At 45.3% G+C, this 22,925-nt stretch overlaps 1 protein-coding gene across 2 annotated transcripts; it reads left to right on the top strand.

The window, feature by feature from the left end:
- Positions 1-6,204: 6,204 nt before the first annotated feature.
- LOC134863645 (rho guanine nucleotide exchange factor 40-like) lies at positions 6,205-22,421 on the top strand. 2 transcript variants are annotated; one of them, XM_063882277.1, is made up of 3 exons: positions 6,205-6,250; positions 21,738-21,935; positions 22,007-22,421. In XM_063882277.1, exons 1-3 carry the CDS (start codon positions 6,248-6,250, stop codon positions 22,415-22,417), a joined length of 612 nt encoding a protein of 203 aa, XP_063738347.1. In that variant the 5' UTR covers positions 6,205-6,247; the 3' UTR covers positions 22,418-22,421. The 2 variants fall into 2 exon arrangements, with proteins under 2 accessions (XP_063738347.1, XP_063738346.1); XM_063882276.1 differs by lacking the exon at positions 6,205-6,250 and adding an exon at positions 12,186-12,669.
- The last annotated feature ends 504 nt before the right edge of the window (positions 22,422-22,925 follow it).

The raw sequence follows: 22,925 nt of genomic DNA, 5'->3' as shown, positions 1-22,925 counted from the left end.
AATAGTTGTAATGAATAAAAGCACATTAACTATAAACAAAACAACAAGAATATATATATTAACCATTAAATAAAAGTGCATATCCAGTCGCTCCAACAATAATGTGTGTGTTCAGGAGGTTCTGAAGCTCAGGATCAGAGCACGGACACACAGCTGATGCTCACAGGAATCCTCCGGCACTATTTTAAGATTTCATTCCCCGTCCAAAGAATGTCCTCTACACTCCTGCCAACACCTACACTGTGTGTGTGTGTGTGTGTGTGTGTGTGTGTGTGTGTGTGTGTGTGTGTGTGTGTGTGTGTGTGTGTGTGTGTGTGTGTGTGTGTGTGTGTGTGTGAGAACAGCTGTCTGTGATCTGATAGAGGCTCATGCTTCAGCAGGAGGGAGGAGCAGATGGAGGCTCACATTGTGTCGGGGTTTCCTCCTTTCTGGACTGCTGGAGCTCTGCTGCTTCACACACACTCTGCACACACTCTGCACAAACTCTACACAGTGTTTACAGAGGAATATTACAGAGATTTAAACAGATATAACAGGTTTTTCTACAGAAACATTGACCGTTTTTCCAGTTTTTTCTGGAGCTGGACCCCGGAGGGTGTCGTGTTTTGAGGATTACTTTGCTCCAGGATCAGGGACGTGCTGAGCCTCTGGGTGAGTGATCCTCTCCTCTGTTACCCTGCAGCTCCGTACGGTCTGTCAACCTCTTGGTTGTTAAGCTGTGGTTCAGGGACCTGGAGGAGTCCCTTTGAAATGATTGAGCGGTCCTGGAATGTTTTACCTGCATGTACCGACTTTAGTGTTCCTGTGAGCCCTGAACTACCCTAAGACCCAGCTCAGGGTCAGACACTGATCCGTCCTGTTTGTTGGTGTTACTGCTGAAAGGGTTAAAGGGTCAGACACACACACACACACACACACACACACACACACACTCACTCACTCACTCACTCACTCACTCACTCACTCACTCACTCACTCACTCACTCACTCACTCACTCACTCACTCACTCACTCACTCACTCACTCACTCACTCACTCACTCACTCACTCAGACAGTGAGAGGCCTGTGGGGGGAAACTGGCTCCACAGTCTGAGCCAACATGGAGGCCCCCTCCCCCCGTTAGTATTTATTTGTATTTTTTATTTAAAATTATATAATTACGTTTTTTTAATGTTGTTCATTTTACCAAGTTTTATAATTTATAGTTTTTTAATATTGTATAAACACTTTATTTTTATTTGTTCGTTTCCATCTAAAACATATTTTACTAACAACTGGACTGCGGCCCGGGTCCGGAACCTGACCCCGACATATACGGACCCGGACCTATAATGACTACATTAATAAGGGATTTTATTGACGGGGCAATTCCATGTATGCTGGCTGGTAAGTTGTGTCACTTTAGCAGCCACTGTGGCGGGTAATACTTTTTAGCCATATCCGATCGAATTCTCCTATCATACATGGGTCATAGCATGACAGCTGCGCTTTCCACAACCATACAGTCAGAGCCGGTCAAATGATGTGCTTCTGATTGGGCCGAAGCGGCGTGAGAATGACACTCCGACTCCTTATCCACAGTTATTACTCTGTGCTTAAATCTAAGTAGGCTAATCAGTGGAGCTATTTGTTGTGGAGAGATAAAGGATGTTGCAGGAGGCTACCTAAACCTGCGGCCATCACAGGAGCTGCTCGTTTAAACCAAACATGTGGCGTTACATCACCGGGGTGAAAAGACCCGCAGAGGAGAGTGTACGGGGGGGGGGGGGATAGTAGATCTACCACCGAAAAAAAGGGCTAAGTGCTTTTTTAACGAGAGATGGCGAACAACAGATCGCGACAGGCTGGTGTACGAGGAAACGAGCCAGACCCTGTCCTGCTCAGCCTGTCGTCAGTACGCATCGGACGCTCACAGGTCAAACAACTTCATCGTGGGGACAAGAAACCTGAAATTGGAAGCCGTGAAGGACCACGACTCATCTAACTGTCATGTTCACGTCCTGAAAATAGCTAGTTATGTAACATTTGGAACTGGGACATTGAGGTTGACAGGATTGTTCTGTACTGTTGTGTGGACTCAGGGTTTAACATGCTGAACTGTGGGGACTTCTCTGAACGTTTCCTCGCTGATGTTTTGGAGATCCTTTTCTATGAAGCATCTGGGATGGTTTGATGCACTGTCTATGCCTATGGGTTGTGTTTGTAATGGTTGCAGGTGGCTTGTGCTTGTGCTGTCTGTGACTGAAAGTGTTAACCTTCTCCTGAGCAAATAGGAACATGTATGGAGTTTAACGGCACAGTGTTTCCCAGAATAAACATTACCTACCATGGCAGATACTTGTGTATTGTTTATCATATGCAGTAAGACTGTAACGTTTGCAACTCGGTTCTGAGCCCGAGTGGAACACTAACATATCTACAGTGTGGTTCTGAGCCCGAGTGGAACACTAACATATCTACAGTGTGGTTCTGAGCCCGAGTGGAACACTAACATATCTACAGTATGGTTCTGGTTCTGTAGCTCCAGGGACATGTTGTTGTTGTTGTTGTCCTTTGTTTGTTTGATGACAGTCAGTTGTTGATTCCATGCAGACGTTGATACAGCTGTCTCAGCTGATGGATATCACACTCATTCAGAACCACTTAGACATGTTGGTGTTCCGGACCTTTGCGTGAGGACCTGTTCTCTAACTGGACCTGGTTGAACTTTAGAAGAATACCCCTGCTCTAAAATATTCATTTTATATAAGGATTGAATTTGCATCTGAACTTTTCTGGTGTTTAAGATGTTTTATATAGACACGCACGCACGCACTCACGCACTCACTCACTCACTCACTCACTCACTCACTCACTCACTCACTCACTCACTCACTCACTCACTCACTCACTCACTCACTCACTCACTCACTGTTTCACACACACACACACACACACACACACAGTCCCAGAGTTCAGTGAAGATGCTCCAAACATCAGTCATCAGTCAGTCAGTCGGTCAGCCAGGCAGTCGGTCTCTGGACCACAAAGCTGCATCTACAGATAATTGTATCATCAGTTTAAGCAGGTTCTTTTACCAGGTTCTGAACAGTGGTTCAGAGATACAGGATCCACTGATTTAATAAAGTTGGACTGAAGGTGATCTTTAAATCCGGAAGTCAGATATACGTTACAGTGGTGCAGCGCTGTGCCTCTCTGAAGAGGTCCAGCTGCTCCATCAGTAGATAGATAGATAGAATGGGAGGATGAAACCCTCTTTATTAGTCACATGCACACAGCAGAGCACACCTGGTCCTCTGCATTTAACCCATCCTAGTACTAGGAGCAGTGGGCAGCTATTGTGCAGCGCCCGGGGAGCAATGGGGAGGGGGGATTGGAGATGTCCAGTGCCTTGCTCAAGGGCACCACAGCAGGGCCTAGGAGTTGAACTGGGACCTCTCCATGTAGCAGTCCACTTTCCATATTTCAAGTCTGTTCGGGGACTTGAACCGGCGACCCTACGATTCCCAGTCCAAGCCCCTACTGACTTGGCCACTGCTGTGTCTGAGTTATTAAAACCTTTCACTGAGAAACTCTTGAAGGCCACATTTCAAATGTTCACATCATCACTAAATTCATGACAAACCAGTGTTGACATCATGCAGTTACCCTGAGAGACATCAGCTGCTTTGAACTGATCCTTTAATATGCGGTTCAGTGAGGAGCATGGGCTGGTGCTTCACTGAGGGTCCTTGTCCTCCTGACAGGGAGGCCACTGCAGCTATTACACTTCTTTCCACAGTTTGTTTCTTTGCCTCCGGATTTATTTTCCTTTTGATTTTCTTTACAAACCTCAGATTTTTTCTCTCAAAATTTCCAAAAGATCTGACTTTTGTTCAAATTTCAGAGTTTTTTACAAAATGTCAACTTTTGAATATTTCGGATTATTAAAAAAAAGATCACTTTTTCCTAAAAAATCTTATTTGTTTTGCAAATATCTGACTTTAAGAAAATGTCCAATCTTTTTTTTTTAAATGATCACTTCCTAAAGTCTGATTCTTTGTCCCACTATTTTCTCATTATTCTTAGTCCTTGTGAGTTAGGTTACACGTTCTTAGTATCTGTCCTTGTTGATGTTGCACATGGATCTGCTTCAGACCTGATCGCACACTAAAGTATTATGTTATTGATTCATCTGCAGGTCCTTTATCTAAAGAGTCTTCAGAGTCAACACACGTCCATCACAGCTTACAGAGACGTCTTCAGATGTTTGTGTTGTATGACCAAAGACTAAACACCCACTGTATTCACTTTATATAATTATATATACGAAGCAGGAAATCCTCTCATTAGAGGGTGAGTCTGCAGTTAGTGGGATCAAGGGGTGTGTGTTTGTGTGTGTGTGTGTGTGTGTCTGAAATCCAGACTTCTTTATTTTTTTATTAACCTGTTCTACACATGTCATACGTCCAGATGAAGGACAGTTGGATTCTCTTCAGATCATAGTTTTATAAAGCTGCGCCTGTGTGTGATGGAGGACATGTTTGTAGTTCTTAGTGTCTGCTCTGTCATGATGGAGGACATGTTTGTAGTTCTTATTATCTGCTCTGTCGTGATGGAGGACATGTTTGTAGTTCTTAGTGTCTGCTCTGTAGTGATGGAGGGCATGTTTGTAGTTCTTAGTGTCTGCTCTGTAGTGATGGAGGACATGTTTGTAGTTCTTAGTGTCTGCTCTGTAGTGATGGAGGACATGTTTGTAGTTCTTAGTGTCTGCTCTGTAGTGATGGAGGACATGTTTGTAGTTCTTAGTGTCTGCTCTGTAGTGATGGAGGACATGTTTGTAGTTCTTAGTGTCTGCTCTGTAGTGATGGAGGACATGTTTGTAGTTCTTATTGTCTGCTCTGTAGTGTTGGAGGACATGTTTGTAGTTCTTAGTGTCTGCTCTGTAGTGATGGAGGGCATGTTTGTAGTTCTTATTGTCTGTTCTGTAGTGATGGAGGACATGTTTGTAGTTCTTAGTATCTGCTCTGTCGTGATGGAGGACATGTTTGTAGTTCTTAGTGTCTGCTCTGTAGTGATGGAGGACATGTTTGTAGTTCTTAGTGTCTGCTCTGTAGTGATGGAGGGCATGTTTGTAGTTCTTAGTGTCTGCTCTGTAGTGATGGAGGACATGTTTGTAGTTCTTAGTGTCTGCTCTGTAGTGATGGAGGACATGTTTGTAGTTCTTAGTGTCTGCTCTGTAGTGATGGAGGACATGTTTGTAGTTCTTAGTGTCTGCTCTGTAGTGATGGAGGACATGTTTGTAGTTCTTAGTGTCTGCTCTGTAGTGATGGAGGACATGTTTGTAGTTCTTAGTGTCTGCTCTGTAGTGATGGAGGACATGTTTATAGTTAATCCCAGTTCAGCCAGTTTATCCCAGTCTCCCCCAATTGATTAGTGAAGTGCCTCTCAGACAGGAAGTATTGATGAACTTCCAGGAGGTGTGGCAGCTCCCATTGCTCCCATTTAAGCTTTAAGGGGGGGGGGGAGGTCTGTACACCCCCAGCAGCACAGACTGAGCACTGAGAGCACTTTGTTTACTTCTGTATTGGATGTGTTGTTTAGATGTTTGTGCCACCAACTTATTGGGGAGTTAGAGGGGAGGACCTGTGTTAATGACCCCCAGGTGGGGGCTGGCAGCTCCTCCAGGTGTGAAACACAACAGCTGGTTTCTTTTAACAGTGCTGAGCTCCAGTAGCTGGTTTGATTTCCAGACAGCAAACAGGACAATAACTGACGTGTGTGTGTGTGTGTGTGTGTGTGTGTATGTGTGTGTGTGTGTGTGTGTGTGTGTGTGTGTGTGTGTGTGTGTGTGTGTGTGTGTGTGTGTGTGAGTGTGTGTGTGTTTCAGACTCTAGCTGTCTTCATCCTGTGTATTTATTGATGTTATAATATTGGAATATGTATTTTACTGATTTGAATGTTTTACCTTATTTTATTTTGACTGTTTTGTAACTTGTTTTATTTACTTATGAAATATAAATATTTGTTCAGTGTTTTCTTTTTATCTTGTTATTATTAGTTTTTAAACAACAGATAAATATGTTCGTCTGCAGTACTGCATGCTGCTAGCAGGGGGAGACAAAGGGAGGGGGAGTTTCAGCTGGTGGGCGGGGCTTCAGATGGGGGTGGGAGGAATGGGTAAGAGCAGAGAGAGGAGAGACACTCAGAGACAGAAAGGGAGAGAGAGGAACATGTCCTTACAGCAGGACATACTGAACACACACTATGGTAAGAACACACACACACACACACACACACACAGACACAGACACACACACATACAGCTTCACACACAGCTTCACACACACACACACACACACACAGCTTCACACACACACACATAGACTGAAGCACATGCCGTTTGGGGGGAGGGGCCTGCAGGGTGTTTGGTTTCATTCAAGGTGTGTGTGTGTGAAGCGGTGTTTGAAGGTGTGTGTGTGTGTGTGTGTGTGTGTGTGTGTGTGTGTGTGTGTGTGTGTGTGTGTGTGTGTGTGTGTGTGTGTGTGTGTGGGATGATGGTGTTGTGAGGATGAAGTTTGTCCCTCAGTTTGTCCTGTCTGTTGAACACACAGCTGCAGGTGTCTCTGGTCCTTGAAGGCAGTATCTCTCTGCTCCAATGGGATCCCTCGGTGTGATTTTGAGATGTTGAAGCCTCATGTCGAGGGTTCCACTGCATCTGTCAGGGCACAGGTCAAAGGACTATAGGTGGGCGGTGCTTCCACTGTCATATACTTCAATAACATTTATACAACCACAAAGAAATAGTGAGTGAGCGGTGAACGAGAGCAGCTAAAGGTGTGTGTTTATCCCAGGAAGAGGCTTATCAGCTCACCTGGACTGACACACACACACACACACTTTGTGAAATCGTCCCCATGGAGACGGGGTGTGATGGTACACACTCACAGGGTGTGTTTCATATAAAGGTGCCGTGTGTCAGGATCCGGTTTACAGGCTCCGACGGTCTGTTGCGCAACACTGGAACTGAGGAACACACCGCAGAAATATTAATAACCACCAGCAACATGAGTCAGATCTGTAGAGGGTCTGAGAGCCGCCTTCAGAGGGTCCACACTCTGTGATTCTGTTGGTGATGCTGTTGTATTATGGGATGTGATGGGATTTGTCTGCCTCTCTGTCAGTGATGCTGGTAGTGTTATGCGATGTGATGGGATGTCAGTCCTCTCTGTTAGTGGCACTGACCCCGGTGTCTCTGACGTGACCTTGGGGTTTATAGTATTTAACCCTCAGTGAACTTTGACCCGGCGCTCTGAGGGAGCATTGATCTGCTCACTTCCTCTCCCTTCAGAGTGTAAATCTCACGTCTCATCAGGATATGAAGCCCCCTCCTGTGCTCAGAGAGGGTCTCCTGTGATTGGAGGGCTTCTGTTAATAGAATATCAAACGATAAGGCACTCCCGCTCTGTTGGGATTGGTCAACCGCTGATGTCACGCCACATAGCCTATTACGTACAATGTGTTGTAGCGCTAGGCAATAGGAGCGCAAGTCCCATAGTGATGTCACTGTGTTCCGCAAGTGAACCGAGGAGTACAGTGGTGTTGGCATGTGGAGATGATCCTGCTGACTCAGAAACGGATTCCTGACTCCAAAATCACATGGAGGAATCCCATTGGGCTAGAGAGGTGCTGCCTTCAGGGACCAGCACATCTGCAGAAATATACACTGCAATCCAGAACCCCCTCCAGCCCAAGATCCAGAACCCCCTCCAGCCCAAGATCCAGAACCCCCTCCAGCCTCAGATCCTGAACCCCCTCCAGCCTCAGATCCTGAACTCCCTCCAGCCTCAGATCCGGAACTCCCTCCAGCCTCAGATCCTGAACCCCCTCCAGCCTCAGATCCTGAACCCCCTCCAGCCTCAGATCCTGAACCCCTTCCAGCCTCAGATCCAGAACCCCCTCCAGCCTCAGATCCTGAACCCCTTCCAGCCTCAGATCCTGAACCCCTCCAGCCTCAGATCCTGAACTCCCTCCAGCCTCAGATCCTGAACCCCCTCCAGCCTCAGATCCTGAACCCCCTCCAGCCTCAGATCCTGAACCCCCTCCAGCCTCAGATCCTGAACCCCCTCCAGCCTCAGATCCTGAACTCCCTGCAGCCTCACATCCAGAACCCCTCCAGCCTCAGATCCAGAACCCCTCAATAAACATGAGGTCCTCCTCCTCACAGAGGACAGGAAGTCTGAGAGGAGGGACTGAGAGCCTTTACGTGAAGAGAGACACTCTGGTTAGAGAGGGAGACGCATGTTGTAACGGCAGGTTGTCCGGACATGTTGGGGGGTGGGGGGGTTTCAGGAATGTGAGCAGATAATGGACTGATAGTGACGGACGTGATGAGGCTGGAATTCACTGTGACAACAACACACACACACACACACACACACACACACACACACACACACACACACACAGGTCTCGTCTGCTGACAGGATGATGAGTGGACAGAATATCTTTATACATCATCAAGCTCTCCTTCAGGATCATCTGGTTAAACTGGCATTTCATCTGGATAGGGTCTGAGTCTGAGGGTCTGAGAGTCTGATCAGAGGATCATCTGGATCACATTAACACAGTGAGACCTGATGGAGGCTGTCCTGCTGTCTCTGGTTCAGAGGTCAGGGGGAAGGCTGTCACTCAGGTGGACAGGAAGTGAGCGTTGGGGACAGTTGATTTCCGAGGACAGGACAGTCCTTAGGCTGTGTTCGAGATCCCTCTGTAACAGATACTCATCCTCCTGCTGAAGCCTGTCTGAAACCTGAGACACACACACACACACACACACACACACACACACACACACACACACACACACACACACACACACACACACATACACACACAGTCTGGGAAAACATCCCCCACCAGAGAGATTTCCCCTCTAACAAGGAGAGGTGTGTGTGTGTGTGTGTGTGTTCATGTCTCGCTCTTCACACACAGTTTCTCTTCATGAAGTGTGTTTGGTAGGTCACCCTCACACACACGTCTCTACCTCCCTCTGGACTCAGTTATATATCTGAAGACCTGCGGGGTACACACCCGTCGAACAGATCTGATTGGCTGAGTCCTGTGCAAGAATGTGAGGACGTTCACTCATAGTCCAGTGTGTGTGTGTGTGTGTGTGTCTGTATGTGTCTGTATATATGTCCCAACAGGTATCTGCCGCCCCCCCCCCCACTCTGTATTCATGTTCCCCCCCAAGCTGACTGGTCCTTTCAGAATAAAAGTTGTTCCTGCTCGTCTGTCTCCTCTGTGAGATCAGAGCTGCAGCTCAGGAATCATAAGGACAGTTATTACTGAGAAGTAACACCAGAGGGGCTGCAGTCCCACGGCGTCCTGTTACCCCCCCCACACACACACACACACACACACACACACACACTCATGTTCATATGTTCATGTTCATTCATTCATATCCAAACTGATTTTATCTCAGACTGAGCTCAGGTTACCAAAAACCTCCCTGGATCTGATGCAGTAGAAAGAATCACATCAGATCTCTGTGGAAGACACACACACACACACACACACACACACACACACACACACACACACACACACACACACACACACACACACACACACACACACATGTTCCTCTGTAGTGTGTGTTAGCTCAGATATGTGTGTGTGAGACGCTGAGAGTGATTGACACTAGCATGTGCTCATTCATCTCTCAGTTTAGAAACAGACCCTCAGTCTGGGGGGGGGCACATCCCTGCAGAAACATGTGTGTGTGTGTGTGTGTGTGTGTGTGTGTGTGTGTGTGTGTGTGTGTGTGATTTAGATAACATCTCCAGTGTGTAAGTTACTCTGTAAACACAGACTGTGTTCGTGCAGAAACACTGAGTCTACGTGTCCTCAGAACATGCTTCACACACGCTAAGAACAGCGTGTAGAGACGGTCTGTATCAGACATGTGGACTTGAGTCAGACACGAGTCATGATTTTAATGACTTCGGACTTGACTTGATCAAATTCGGCATGACTTGCGACTCGACTTGGACTTGAATACTATTAACTCGAGACTTGACTCAGACTTTCCCTCTTTTACTTGTAATGACTTGACATGTCTCGAGTCCAAAACTACATTTCCTGATCACGGACATCCTTCACTGCAATGCCAACTTGCGAAGCCCCGAAGACGTAAAGTGCGAGAGCCGGAAGGCAAGCGCGAGCGATGCAGTCATGCGGCGGAGTTTGGCCTTTTCGGATTGGATCAGGTACTTAACCAACGTGATTGGATAATCCCCGGGTTTACCCTCATTAATATTCACGATTCTCCCGGATTTCACCTACGGAAAAGATGCAATTGCACCGCGGAAGGGAAGCCTAGTGTCCCTCTCTCTCTCTCTCTCTCTCTCTCTCTCTCTCTCTCTCTCTCTCTCTCTCTCTCTCTCTCTCTCTCATAGCAGAACACCAGATATTACACAGTGTGTTAAGAGGGTGAGATGTTGCTTTACACATTTCAACACTTAATACTGTCACCTTGATTCCAACTTCAGAAACCTGTATTAACTGAATTAGTTTATAGAGAGAAAAACATTTGGACTAAAACGTTTTGAGTTGTCTTTGACTAAAACTAATAAACAATTTCGTCCAAAGACTAAGACTAAATCTAAAATAGCTGCCAAAATTAACACACACACACACACTTAAATTTTATGAGGCAACACCTGAGAAAAAAATGGTTCACTTTTCATTTTTCTGATGTGAACTGTAGAATAACTGCCTCTCTCTCTCTCTCTCTCTCTCTCTCTCTCTCTCTCTCTCTCTGTAGTTAAAGGACATTGTGTGCGTACTGTAACATGCTCAAGCACTGCTTTCAGACATCCACTCAGCTCATATGCCTCACTGGTCGAGGCGCTTTACTAACTTTATGGTCACTTTGGTGCCTTCCGTGCTAATACAATTCAAACCCAATGTTCACTCTCCCTTCTTCTCTGAGATACTTTGAAGGTCTTAGGGCGCATGTGTATATCGTAAAAGATTTCAGTACAGAAACACTGAACATATTTCAATCTGTATAAAATGAGACTGCAGATTAGACTGATGTGTTCAAATTATGATCCATAGTCTAATAATTGCAATATGAAGTGAAGAGTACATGATGACTTGTTCAGGACTTGAAAAAGATCGGGACTTGGACTTGACTTGGCTTTGATGTGACTTTACTTGGGACTCGACTTGGACTTGACTGCTTGACTTGCCAAACAGTGACTTGGTCCCACCTCTGGTCTGTATCTACATGTTCCTGCTCTCAGAGAAGATACTGTTGCTGATACCTCCATGACCTGTTCATTCACTGCAGACATATGATGTTACACACACACACACACACACAGCATGTAACTGTCCAATATGTACGAGCTGGTCTTTATCATGTCTAACATTATTAAATCCGGACAGTGAAATCTCCTCTGGGATGTGGGGGGGTTATAGCTCACCAGGACCCCCGATGCTCTGTAGCGCTGTGCTCCCTGTGGTTAGCATGTAGCTTAGCATGTAGCTCCAGGGTGAGTGGGTCGTACCCATGGTCCTCCTCTTCAGCTCGCAGTTACCTGCAGCCTCGGTTTACAGATCCATGCTGGGCTCTGATTGGCTCCAGACTGGCTGTGATGTCACATGCTGAAAGGATGTGTAGTGCAACTGGGATGTAGATAAACTGGATCACAGAATGAGGTGTGTGTGTGTGTGTGTGTGTGTGTGTGTGTGTGTGTGTGTGTGTGTGTGTGTGTGTGTGTGTGTGTGTGTGTGTGTGTGTGTGTGTGTGTGTGTGTGTGTGTGTGTGTGTGTGTGTGTGTGTTACAGTGTGTGACAGCTGGCCTGTCTTATTTTAACTGAGGGGGGTCAGAGGTCGAGTCTCTTGTGGCTCCTCCCCCCCGTGTCCTGTCACTGTGATTGGTTACTGCAGAGGTCACGACCCCTGCTTTTAGGGAGCCATGACCCCTCTCAGGGAGGAGCTGTTTAACCCTCACATCTAATCAGACAACCCCTTACATCTGGGTGTGTGTGTGTGTGTCTGTGTGTATGGTCCACACCCTGCACAGGAACAGGTTTGTGTGTGTCAGGGCCGAGCCTCTGACTGTTCATCAAACCTGCAGAACCTGAGAGAGGATTAAATATGATCCAGAGACCACACACACACACACACACACACACACACACTGATGATAGATGCAACAGTCTGTCCAGGTAACATCAGGAGGTTAATAGCTCAGTACAAACCATATTAAACTGAATGTATATTCCAGCTGTGGTCCAGTGTCTCTGACATCATCATACCTGCAAACTAGTCACCTTTTGGCGAAATTCGCCGTTTTCAACTCAAAATATGTCATTGATGTGAATCGTGTAGATCCGAAGAGTGTTTTTTTTAGGGGGGGCGACGACTGACCGACCAACCATAGACTGTATAACCGACTGTATAATGAGCAAGAAACAAGTTTGCTATCTTCACAGTAAATCAAATCTTTGTTCAAATGACTGGCGTTCCACGACCACCGACCAATCATAAGCAAGATAACCCACAGCGCGCTTTTACCCATCGGTCCCTCTTGGAGTGGAGTGCTCAGTCGCCAGCGAGTGGTTCTTCTGGACAATTTTTGGGATACGTTACAGATACAAGTTTTGAGGTAGGTCTAGTAGCAGCTAATCTGGCAAAAACATTGTATGCTGTATCATTTTAACGTTGCTGAAGTCAAATTATTTTAGCCAAATAAAGTGTATTAACATGCTTCAGCTTATCAGCTTGTTAGGTTGCTAGCTAACCTCAGTGAATTGTGTTAAAGTTAGCCTAGCTAGACCCGTTCTACGTCACCTCGTTCAATGCGAACAGAATGCGTTTGTGAAGGCTGATCTCCACAGCATCCGTCCTGTTACCTGATATTACTGGGGGCTATGACATTGTGGTCAGATATGAGAGGGATGAAAACGAACACGTAATGAACAAATACACATCCGTGTGTGGTTCAGTGAGTAGCTAGTAGTGGTGCAACGGATCATCATTGATCCGTGATTCTACATGTTGAATGATGATAGCGTAATACAAATATAGGCTAAACATACAATGACAGAACTGCCGTGGGCGATATGTTATCCGTATCCTTTGTTAAAGTTAATGTTCAATAGCTCTATGCCAATGGGAACCACAGAACGGGCGCATTACATATGGACCAATGCGACACGTTCATTACGGCCGTGGACCGATAAACACTCAGTACCGTACGCACACCAACCGGCATGTGCGTGTTTAACACCGTGTTTAACACTGGCGTTACCGCCGCTTCACTTAAATAATGAAGAACTGCTTTTAATGACGACTTGGCCGAGATCTTAACGTGCTGTTCATGCGTTTCCCGTGAATAGCCTACTACTATAACTTGGAGCGGAGCAGGATATTGTGCGCATGCGCGGCGTTGCTAGGCAACGTGTACAAAGCGAGAGTACAGGTCGTTTTGGTCAGAGCTATGAAGAGAATATATTTGAGGAAGCTCATACATATGATGGGTCACCTGCTGCCACCAGATGCTGACACAGACCAAGAAATTCTGCGTTTCAATGTTGACCAGGCGCTTCCCAGTTTTCAGCATGGAGAGGATGTTGTCAAGTGGTGGGCCGTCGTCTTCAATACAGGGAAGTACCCTGCACAGTGTCAGGCAGTCAAGGCTGCCCTCTCAATGTTCCATGGTGCCCTGGTTGAGTCTTCCTTCAGTGTCATGGGGACCATCATTGATCAACGATCAACGTCAATGAAGATCTCCACCCTCAGTGCTGTGCAGTTAAATACACTTTGCAGACCAGGAACCAGACTGGGGTGGAAATGTTCAGAAGGGAGGATTTGAAGTTTGGGGAGGTAGATAGGAGGTACCGTTCTAACATTAGTGCAGCTGGAACTAGGGACGAAGCCCAACGACAGGAAAATCAGCTTGTAATCAGAGAAAGGAGGGTTGAGTTTGGCTGCCAGCCATCTACCCGTGCTGCTAGTAATAGGGCAGAGGTGGTGGAGAACGATAGTGTGGCCCGAAAGAGGCACATTGCCAAGCAGCGAAAGCGGGCCCTTGAAAGGCTGGTCCGGGCCGAAAGGATGAAAAGATGGAAATAATATTAGGTTGATATGTTGCCAAATTTGGCCAATGGGATTTACTGTTGACCTGTCCTGAATGCTTTTCACCAGTTTACGGGTCAATAACTGTGCCATTGTTACCATAAGAACAGGTTGTCTTTTCCCTTTACTTTCTGATGGGAGTACACCAGAATGCTTCATTTACATGTTAAAATAGCTAAATTTGGCTGGGGGGGGATGCCCCCAGACCCCTCTACAACGGTTTAGTTTGTCACCTTTTTCAGCCCTTCTGAGTTTGCAGGTATGCATCATGTGCAGTGTATCCTCCTGATTCCAACGCTGCTGATCAGGTTCTTCTGCTCTCAGTAATTACTCCACATTACAGTAACAGTATAGTTATTAGTTACTGCACGTCAGGCCGGTTCACTGCAGCTAAATATATATTTATATATATAGACCTTTAATCTGCTTCAATGGTCAATTCGTAAAACATATGAATGAAGAAGGCCTGTTCTTATATTTGATTATTGTGTATTTATTTCATTAGGACATGTAGTTCCCCTTTTTCACTTTCAGTCTTTTTTAAATAGTTTAGATAATTTTCCAACAAACGCTTTTTAAAGTATTATATTAAAAGATGTATATTATTATTATTATCTAAACAACAACTCATATATTTGATTTATTTTACTTTCTCTCCTTAAAATGTTATATTAATTAAAAGCTAAATATGAAAAACCTTCAATTTTCTTAGTATGTTTTTATACCTGTGTTTGTAACTGTATGACAGTGCTAGCTATTGAAACACTGCAGCTAAATTAAATAAAATCATGTGTTTTATCACAGGATGCTACTCTGTGGGGGGGGCTCATTCCTCCCCAGGGAACCCCTCCTGCTCCTCCTTTTATCAGTAACCACAAAGACGGAAGGATGAACACAGTCATTGAGATAGTGTTTCATTAGTTTCCAGGCTCTTTAAATCTAGTCTCTGAACCCCAAGCAGCTCAGTCACATGCTCTGCTTTTCAAAATAAGAGTCCTGCAGCTCTATGGAAGCAGTTCAGGCAGGACGGGTCTGTCTGTGATGGTGGTCTGTCAGTGATGGTCTGTCAGTGATGGTGGTCTGTGATGGTCTGTCAGTGATGGTGGTCTGTGATGGTCTGTCAGTGGTGGTCTGTCAGTGATGGTCTGTCAGTGATGGTGGTCTGTGATGGTCTGTCAGTGATGGTGGTCTGTCAGTGATGGTCTGTCTGTGATGGTGGTCAGTGATGGTCTGTCAGTGGTGGTCTGTCAGTGGTGGTCTGTCAGTGGTGGTCTGTCAGTGATGGTGGTCTGTCAGTGATGGTCTGTCTGTGATGGTGGTCTGTCAGTGATGGTGGTCTGTCAGTGATGGTGGTCTGTCAGTGGGGGTGGTCAGTGATGGTCTGTCAGTGATGGTGGTCTGTCAGTGATGGTGGTCAGTGATGGTGGTCTGTGATGGTCTGTCAGTGATGGTGGTCTGTGATGGTCTGTCAGTGATGGTCTGTCAGTGATGGTGGTCTGTGATGGTCTGTCAGTGATGGTCTGTCAGTGATGGTGGTCTGTGATGGTCTGTCAGTGATGGTGGTCTGTCAGTGATGGTGGTCTGTGATGGTCTGTCAGTGATGGTGGTCTGTGATGGTCTGTCAGTGATGGTCTGTCTGTGATGGTCTGTCAGTGATGGTGGTCTGTGATGGTCTGTCAGTGATGGTCTGTCAGTGATGGTGGTCTGTGATGGTCTGTCAGTGATGGTGGTCTGTGATGGTCTGTCAGTGATGGTGGTCAGTGATGGTCTGTCAGTGATGGTCTGTCAGTGATGGTGGTCAGTGATGGTGGTCTGTGATGGTCTGTCAGTGATGGTCTGTCAGTGATGGTGGTCAGTGATGGTCTGTCAGTGATGGTCTGTCAGTGATGGTCTGTCAGTGATGGTGGTCTGTCAGTGATGGTGGTCAGTGATGGTGGTCAGTGATGGTCTGTCAGTGATGGTCTGTCAGTGATGGTCTGTCAGTGATGGTCTGTCAGTGATGGTGGTCAGTGATGGTCTGTCAGTGATGGTGGTCAGTGATGGTCTGTCAGTGATGGTCTGTCAGTGATGGTCTGTCAGTGATGGTGGTCAGTGATGGTCTGTCAGTGATGGTGGTCAGTGATGGTGGTCAGTGATGGTGGTCAGTGATGGTCTGTCAGTGATGATGGTCAGTGATGGTGGTCAGTGATGGTCTGTCAGTGATGGTCTGTCAGTGATGGTGGTCAGTGATGGTCTGTCAGTGATGGTGGTCAGTGATGGTGGTCAGTGATGGTCTGTCAGTGATGGTCTGTCAGTGATGGTGGTCAGTGATGGTGGTCAGTGATGGTCTGTCAGTGATGGTGGTCAGTGATGGTCTGTCAGTGATGGTGGTCAGTGATGGTCTGTCAGTGATGGTCTGTCAGTGATGGGTGGTCAGTGATGGTGGTCAGTGATGGTGGTCAGTGATGGTCTGTCAGTGATGATGGTCAGTGATGGTGGTCAGTGATGGTGGTCAGTGATGGTCTGTCAGTGATGGTCTGTCAGTGATGGTGGTCAGTGATGGTCTGTCAGTGATGGTGGTCAGTGATGGTCTGTCAGTGATGGTGGTCAGTGATGGTGGTCAGTGATGGTCTGTCAGTGATGGTCTGTCAGTGATGGTCTGTCAGTGATGGTCTGTCAGTGATGGTGGTCAGTGATGGTGGTCAGTGATGGTGGTCAGTGATGGTCTGTCAGTGATGATGGTCAGTGATGGTGGTCAGTGATGGTGGTCAGTGATGGTCTGTCAGTGATGGTCTGTCAGTGATGGTGGTCAGTGATGGTCTGTCAGTGATGGTGGTCAGTGATGGTCTGTCAGTGATGGTGGTCAGTGATGGTGGTCAGTGATGGTGGTCAGTGATGATGGTCAGTGATGGTCTGTCAGTGATGATGGTCTGGCTGCAGAGTCTGAGTCTCAGTTTATTCTGGTTCTTATTCTCTCTCATTAATCTGTATACTGGGTATACTGGGAGAGTCCACATTGTGGCCCTATGATCTGTGATGTTCCCCCCCAGCCTCTGAGCTGTGTGGGTCCCCGTCACCTGACACCCTTCTGCCCATATCTGATCCACATTCAGCTGCTGAGTCAGTGCCCAAAATACTGCTGAAGATTACTGCCTGTCTGTCTCTTCTATATTTCTGATTCTACTCTCTGTCCCTTCTATATTACTGATTCTACTCTCTGTCTCTTCTATATTTCTGATTCTACTCTCTGTCCCTTCTATATTTCTGGTTCTACTCTCTGTCCCTTCTATATTTCTGATTCTACTCTCTGTCCCTTCTATATTTCTGATTCTACTCTCTGTCTCTTCTATATTTCTGATTCTACTCTCTGTCCCTTCTATATTACTGATTCTACTCTCTGTCTCTTCTATATTTCTGATTCTACTCTCTGTCCCTTCTATATTTCTGGTTCTACTCTCTGTCCCTTCTATATTTCTGATTCTACTCTCTGTCCCTTCTATATTTCTGATTCTACTCTCTGTCCCTTCTATATTTCTGATTCTACTCTCTGTCTCTTCTATATTTCTGATTCTACTCTCTGTCTCTTCTATATTTCTGATTCTACTCTCTGTCCCTTCTATATTTCTGATTCTACTCTCTGTCTCTTCTATATTTCTGATTCTACTCTCTGTCTCTTCTATATTTCTGATTCTACTCTCTGTCTCTTCTATATTTCTGATTCTACTCTCTGTCCCTTCTATATTTCTGATTCTACTCCCTGTCTCTTCTATAGTTCTGATTCTACTCTCTGTCCCTTCTATATTTCTGATTCTACTCTCTGTCTCTTCTATATTTCTGATTCTACTCTCTGTCCCTTCTATATTTCTGATTCTACTCTCTGTCTCTTCTATATTTCTGATTCTACTCTCTGTCCATTCTATATTTCTGATTCTACTCTCTGTCTCTTCTATATTTCTGATTCTACTCTCTGTCCCTTCTATATTTCTGATTCTACTCTCTGTCTCTTCTATATTTCTGATTCTACTCTCTGTCTCTTCTATATTTCTGATTCTACTCTTTGTCTCTTCTATATTTCTGATTCTACTCTCTGTCCCTTCTATATTTCTGATTCTACTCTCTGTCCCTTCTATATTTCTGATTCTACTCTCTGTCCCTTCTATATTTCTGATTCTACTCTCTGTCCCTTCTATATTTCTGATTCTACTCTCTGTCCATTCTATATTTCTGATTCTACTCTCTGTCTCTTCTATATTTCTGATTCTACTCTGTCCATTCTATATTTCTGATTCTACTCTTTGTCTCTTCTATATTTCTGATTCTACTCTCTGTCCCTTCTATATTTCTGATTCTACTCTCTGTCTCTTCTGTATTTCTGATTCTACTCTCTGTCCCTTCTATATTTCTGATTCTACTCTCTGTCCCTTCTATATTTCTGATTCTACTCTCTGTCCTTCTATATTTCTGATTCTACTCTCTGTCTCTTCTATATTTCTGATTCTACTCTGTCCATTCTATATTTCTGATTCTACTCTCTGTCTCTTCTATATTTCTGATTCTACTCTCTGTCCCTTCTATATTTCTGATTCTACTCTCTGTCTCTTCTGTATTTCTGATTCTACTCTCTGTCCATTCTATATTTCTGATTCTACTCTCTGTCCCTTCTATATTTCTGATTCTACTCTCTGTCTCTTCTGTATTTCTGATTCTACTCTCTGTCTCTTCTATATTTCTGATTCTACTCTCTGTCCTTCTATATTTCTGGTTCTACTCTCTGTCCATTCTATATTTCTGATTCTACTCTCTGTCTCTTCTATATTTCTGATTCTACTCTGTCCATTCTATATTTCTGATTCTACTCTCTGTCTCTTCTATATTTCTGATTCTACTCTCTGTCCCTTCTATATTTCTGATTCTACTCTCTGTCTCTTCTGTATTTCTGATTCTACTCTCTGTCCATTCTATATTTCTGATTCTACTCTCTGTCCCTTCTATATTTCTGATTCTACTCTCTGTCTCTTCTGTATTTCTGATTCTACTCTCTGTCTCTTCTATATTTCTGATTCTACTCTCTGTCTCTTCTATATTTCTGATTCTACTCTCTGTCCCTTCTATATTTCTGATTCTACTCTCTGTCTCTTCTTATTTCTGATTCTACTCTCTGTCCCTTCTATATTTCTGATTCTACTCTCTGTCTCTTCTATATTCTGATTCTACTCTCTGTCTCTTCTATATTTCTGATTCTACTCTCTGTCTCTTCTATATTTCTGATTCTACTCTCTGTCTCTTCTATATTTCTGATTCTACTCTCTGTCCCTTCTATATTTCTGATTCTACTCTCTGTCCTTCTATATTTCTGATTCTACTCTCTGTCTCTTCTATATTCTGATTCTACTCTCTGTCCCTTCTATATTTCTGATTCTACTCTCTGTCCATTCTATATTTCTGATTCTACTCTCTGTCCCTTCTATATTTCTGATTCTACTCTCTGTCCCTTCTATATTTCTGATTCTACTCTCTGTCTCTTCTATATTTCTGATTCTACTCTCTGTCCCTTCTATATTTCTGATTCTACTCTCTGTCCCTTCTATATTTCTGATTCTACTCTCTGTCCCTTCTATATTTCTGATTCTACTCTCTGTCTCTTCTATATTTCTGATTCTACTCTCTGTCCATTCTATATTTCTGATTCTACTCTCTGTCCCTTCTATATTTCTGATTCTACTCTCTGTCTCTTCTATATTTCTGATTCTACTCTCTGTCCTCTCTATATTTCTGATGTCTACTCTCTGTCCCTCTATTCTGTCCCTCCTTCTATATTTCTGATTCTCCTCTCTGGTCTCTTCTATATTTCTGATTCTACTCTCTGTCCCTTCTATATTTCTGATTCTACTCTCTGTCCTTCTATATTTCTGATTCTACTCTCTGTCTCTTCTATATTTCTGGATTCTACTCTCTGTCCTTCTATATTTCTGATTCTACTCTCTGTCCCTTCTATATTTCTGTTCTACTCTCTGTCCCTTCTATATTTCTGATTCTACTCTCTGTCCCTTCTATATTTCTGATTCTACTCTCTGTCCCTTCTATATTTCTGATTCTACTCTCTGTCCCTTCTATATTCTGGTTCTACTCTCTGTCCCTTCTATATTCTGATTCTACTCTCTGTCCCTTCTATATTACTGATTCTACTCTCTGTCCCTTCTATATTTCTGATTCTACTCTCTGTCCCTTCTATATTTCTGATTCTACTCTCTGTCTCTTCTATATTTCTGATTCTACTCTCTGTCCCTTCTATATTTCTGATTCTACTCTCTGTCCCTTCTATATTTCTGATTCTACTCTCTGTCCCTTCTATATTTCTGATTCTACTCTCTGTCCCTTCTATATTTCTGATTCTACTCTCTGTCCCTTCTATATTTCTGATTCTACTCTCTGTCCCTTCTATATTTCTGATTCTACTCTCTGTCCCTTCTATATTTCTGATTCTACTCTCTGTCCTTCTATATTTCTGATTCTACTCTCTGTCCCTTCTATATTTCTGTTCTACTCTCTGTCCCTTCTATATTTCTGGTTCTACTCTCTGTCCCTTCTATATTTCTGATTCTACTCTCTGTCTCTTCTATATTTCTGATTCTACTCTCTGTCCCTTCTATATTTCTGATTCTACTCTCTGTCTCTTCTATATTTCTGGTTCTACTCTCTGTCCCATTCTATATTTCTGATTCTACTCTCTGTCCCTTCTATATTTCTGATTCTACTCTCTGTCTCTTCTATATTTGTGATTCTACTCTTTCCCTTCTATATTTCTGATTCTACTCTCTGTCTCTTCTTATATTTCTGATTCTTACTGACGTCTGACCGCTATCAGTGATGTGGGCTGAATTCTACTCTCCTGGTCTCTTCAATTTTCTGATTTCTACTCTTGGCTCCTGTCAGATGTGTGTGATTATACTCTCTGCACACTTCTTAATGTGTGAGCATTCTACTCTCTGTCGTTCCTATATTCTGTGTTCACATCTCTGTCCCTTCTAGTAGTTTCTATTCTACTCTCTGTCTCTCAGGATATTCTGATTCTGACCTCTGTCCTCTCGATATTTCCTGATTCTATCTCTGTCCCTTCCTATATGTCGGTCTACTCTCGTCCTCTATATTTCTGGTTCTACTCTCGTGTGCCGATTCTTATTTGCTGATTCACTCTCTGCCCTTCAGGTACTCTCTCTCTCTTCTGGTATTGAGATTCTACTCTTTGTCCCTTCTATATTACTGATTCTACTCTCTGTCCTGTCTGTACTTGTGATTTAAATAAAGTTGTTTTTGAATGAACAGTGAGCAGGTCAGCTGACAGCAGGCTGATCAATGTGACCTGTGGTAGTAATCCTGAGGATCAGCTGGGTCTGCCTGGCTGTGCTGCAGGGGCAGTCTGTTGATCTGCAGCCAGAGAGACTCCTGTTGAGAGTGTGTGTTATTTATAGACACACACTCACACTTCACTTTACAATGTGTTGTAGCACTAGCCAATAAGAGCGTGAGTGTTCCATAGTGATGTCACTGTGTTCCAGAAGTAACCAGAGGAGTCCACCAGTAAAGAGATGATTGACAGGTCCCCTCTCTGTCTCTCAGGACGGTGAGTCCGTGGACCGCTGCCTGCAGTCGACTCTCTCCTCCCTTTACCCCCCCTACCAGCTGACGGCCCCCACCCTCCTGCCTCAGGTACTCAGGGTGGTGCAGGGCCGTTACCGTGGCGACGCGCTGCACTTCCTGCTGCATTTCCTGCTGCCGGCCAAGCAGCTGCTGGAGGAGCTGCAACAGCACGCCTGTGTGAGTGTTATTATAGATACTGCCCCCCCCCCTCAGGTGCAGGACGATCTTAACCTCTCTCCCCCCCACAGGTGCAGTACGGGGGTCTCCTCCTCCGTCACCCTGGCTGGCCGCTCTGCCTCCAGGAAAAGCTGGTGGTGCAGCTCAGTCCTCTGGATCTGAACCTCCTCCACCCGGGAGACTTCTACTTCCTGGTTTCTCCTCCTCCCTCCCGCCCACACAGCTCCTCCTCCCCCCTGCCCCCCCGCGTACTCCTGGTCAGCACCTCCCCCTGCAGGCAGCATGTGGAGCAGCAGGAGGTGCAGGTAGAGCGGCTTTTCAGCATGGAGTGGCTGGACTCAGTGAACCGGCAGCGGCAGCAGAGAGGAGCGCCACCCCCCCCTGCAGCGCCTCCTGCTGGCCGCCGGGGGAGATGTGTTCAGACTCCCCTGGGAGGACCTGGTGTTCCCCCAGTTCATCAACCGCAGGAAGGAGGAGCCTGAAGATCTCAGCCAATCAGCAGCCTGCAGTGAGGCAAAGACTGGAAACATCATCCAATCAGCAGCCAGCAGTGATGGGGAGGAGTCAGAGGGGGAGTACGTGGAGCTGAAGGAGGAGCCCCTCCCCCGTTTCTCCCCTCAGAAAGGCTCCCTTACGCAGAGCATCAGCCTGCAGCACCGAGCCCGGGGCGCCACTCACACACTCCACAACACACACTCTGCTTCACATACACTCCACAACACACCTGTACACACACCTCACAACGCTCTCACACTGAGCAGTCACACACTCACTAATGCAAGCACACAACAAAACACTCACATACACCTTGTTGCTGCTTCACACACATCTTTCTATACTCACACAGCCAATGCTGCTCACACACACACTGCTGCTGTACACACACAGCACAACACTCACACACACTCCGATGCTGCTACACACACACTTGACAACAGTCCCACACTAGCTGCTGCACACACACCTCAGCACTCTCACACACATTCCTCC

The sequence above is a fragment of the Eleginops maclovinus genome, chromosome 4, assembly GCF_036324505.1.
Source record: "Eleginops maclovinus isolate JMC-PN-2008 ecotype Puerto Natales chromosome 4, JC_Emac_rtc_rv5, whole genome shotgun sequence".
Taxonomy (NCBI): Eukaryota; Metazoa; Chordata; class Actinopteri; order Perciformes; family Eleginopidae; genus Eleginops; species Eleginops maclovinus.
The sequence above is the reverse complement of the archived record's forward strand: the minus strand, read 5'-3'. Positions and strand labels throughout refer to the sequence as shown.

Bases quoted from the DNA above. Each gene is read 5' to 3' on its own strand.
- LOC134863645 (XM_063882276.1), top strand. From the start codon at position 12,517: ATGACTGGCGTTCCACGACCACCGACCAATCATAAGCAAGATAACCCA. The intron at 12,670-21,737 runs GTAGGTCTAGTA...TCTGTCTCTCAG, and splicing joins TTACAGATACAAGTTTTGAG to GACGGTGAGTCCGTGGACCG. The intron at 21,936-22,006 runs GTGAGTGTTATT...TCCCCCCCACAG, and splicing joins AGCTGCAACAGCACGCCTGT to GTGCAGTACGGGGGTCTCCT.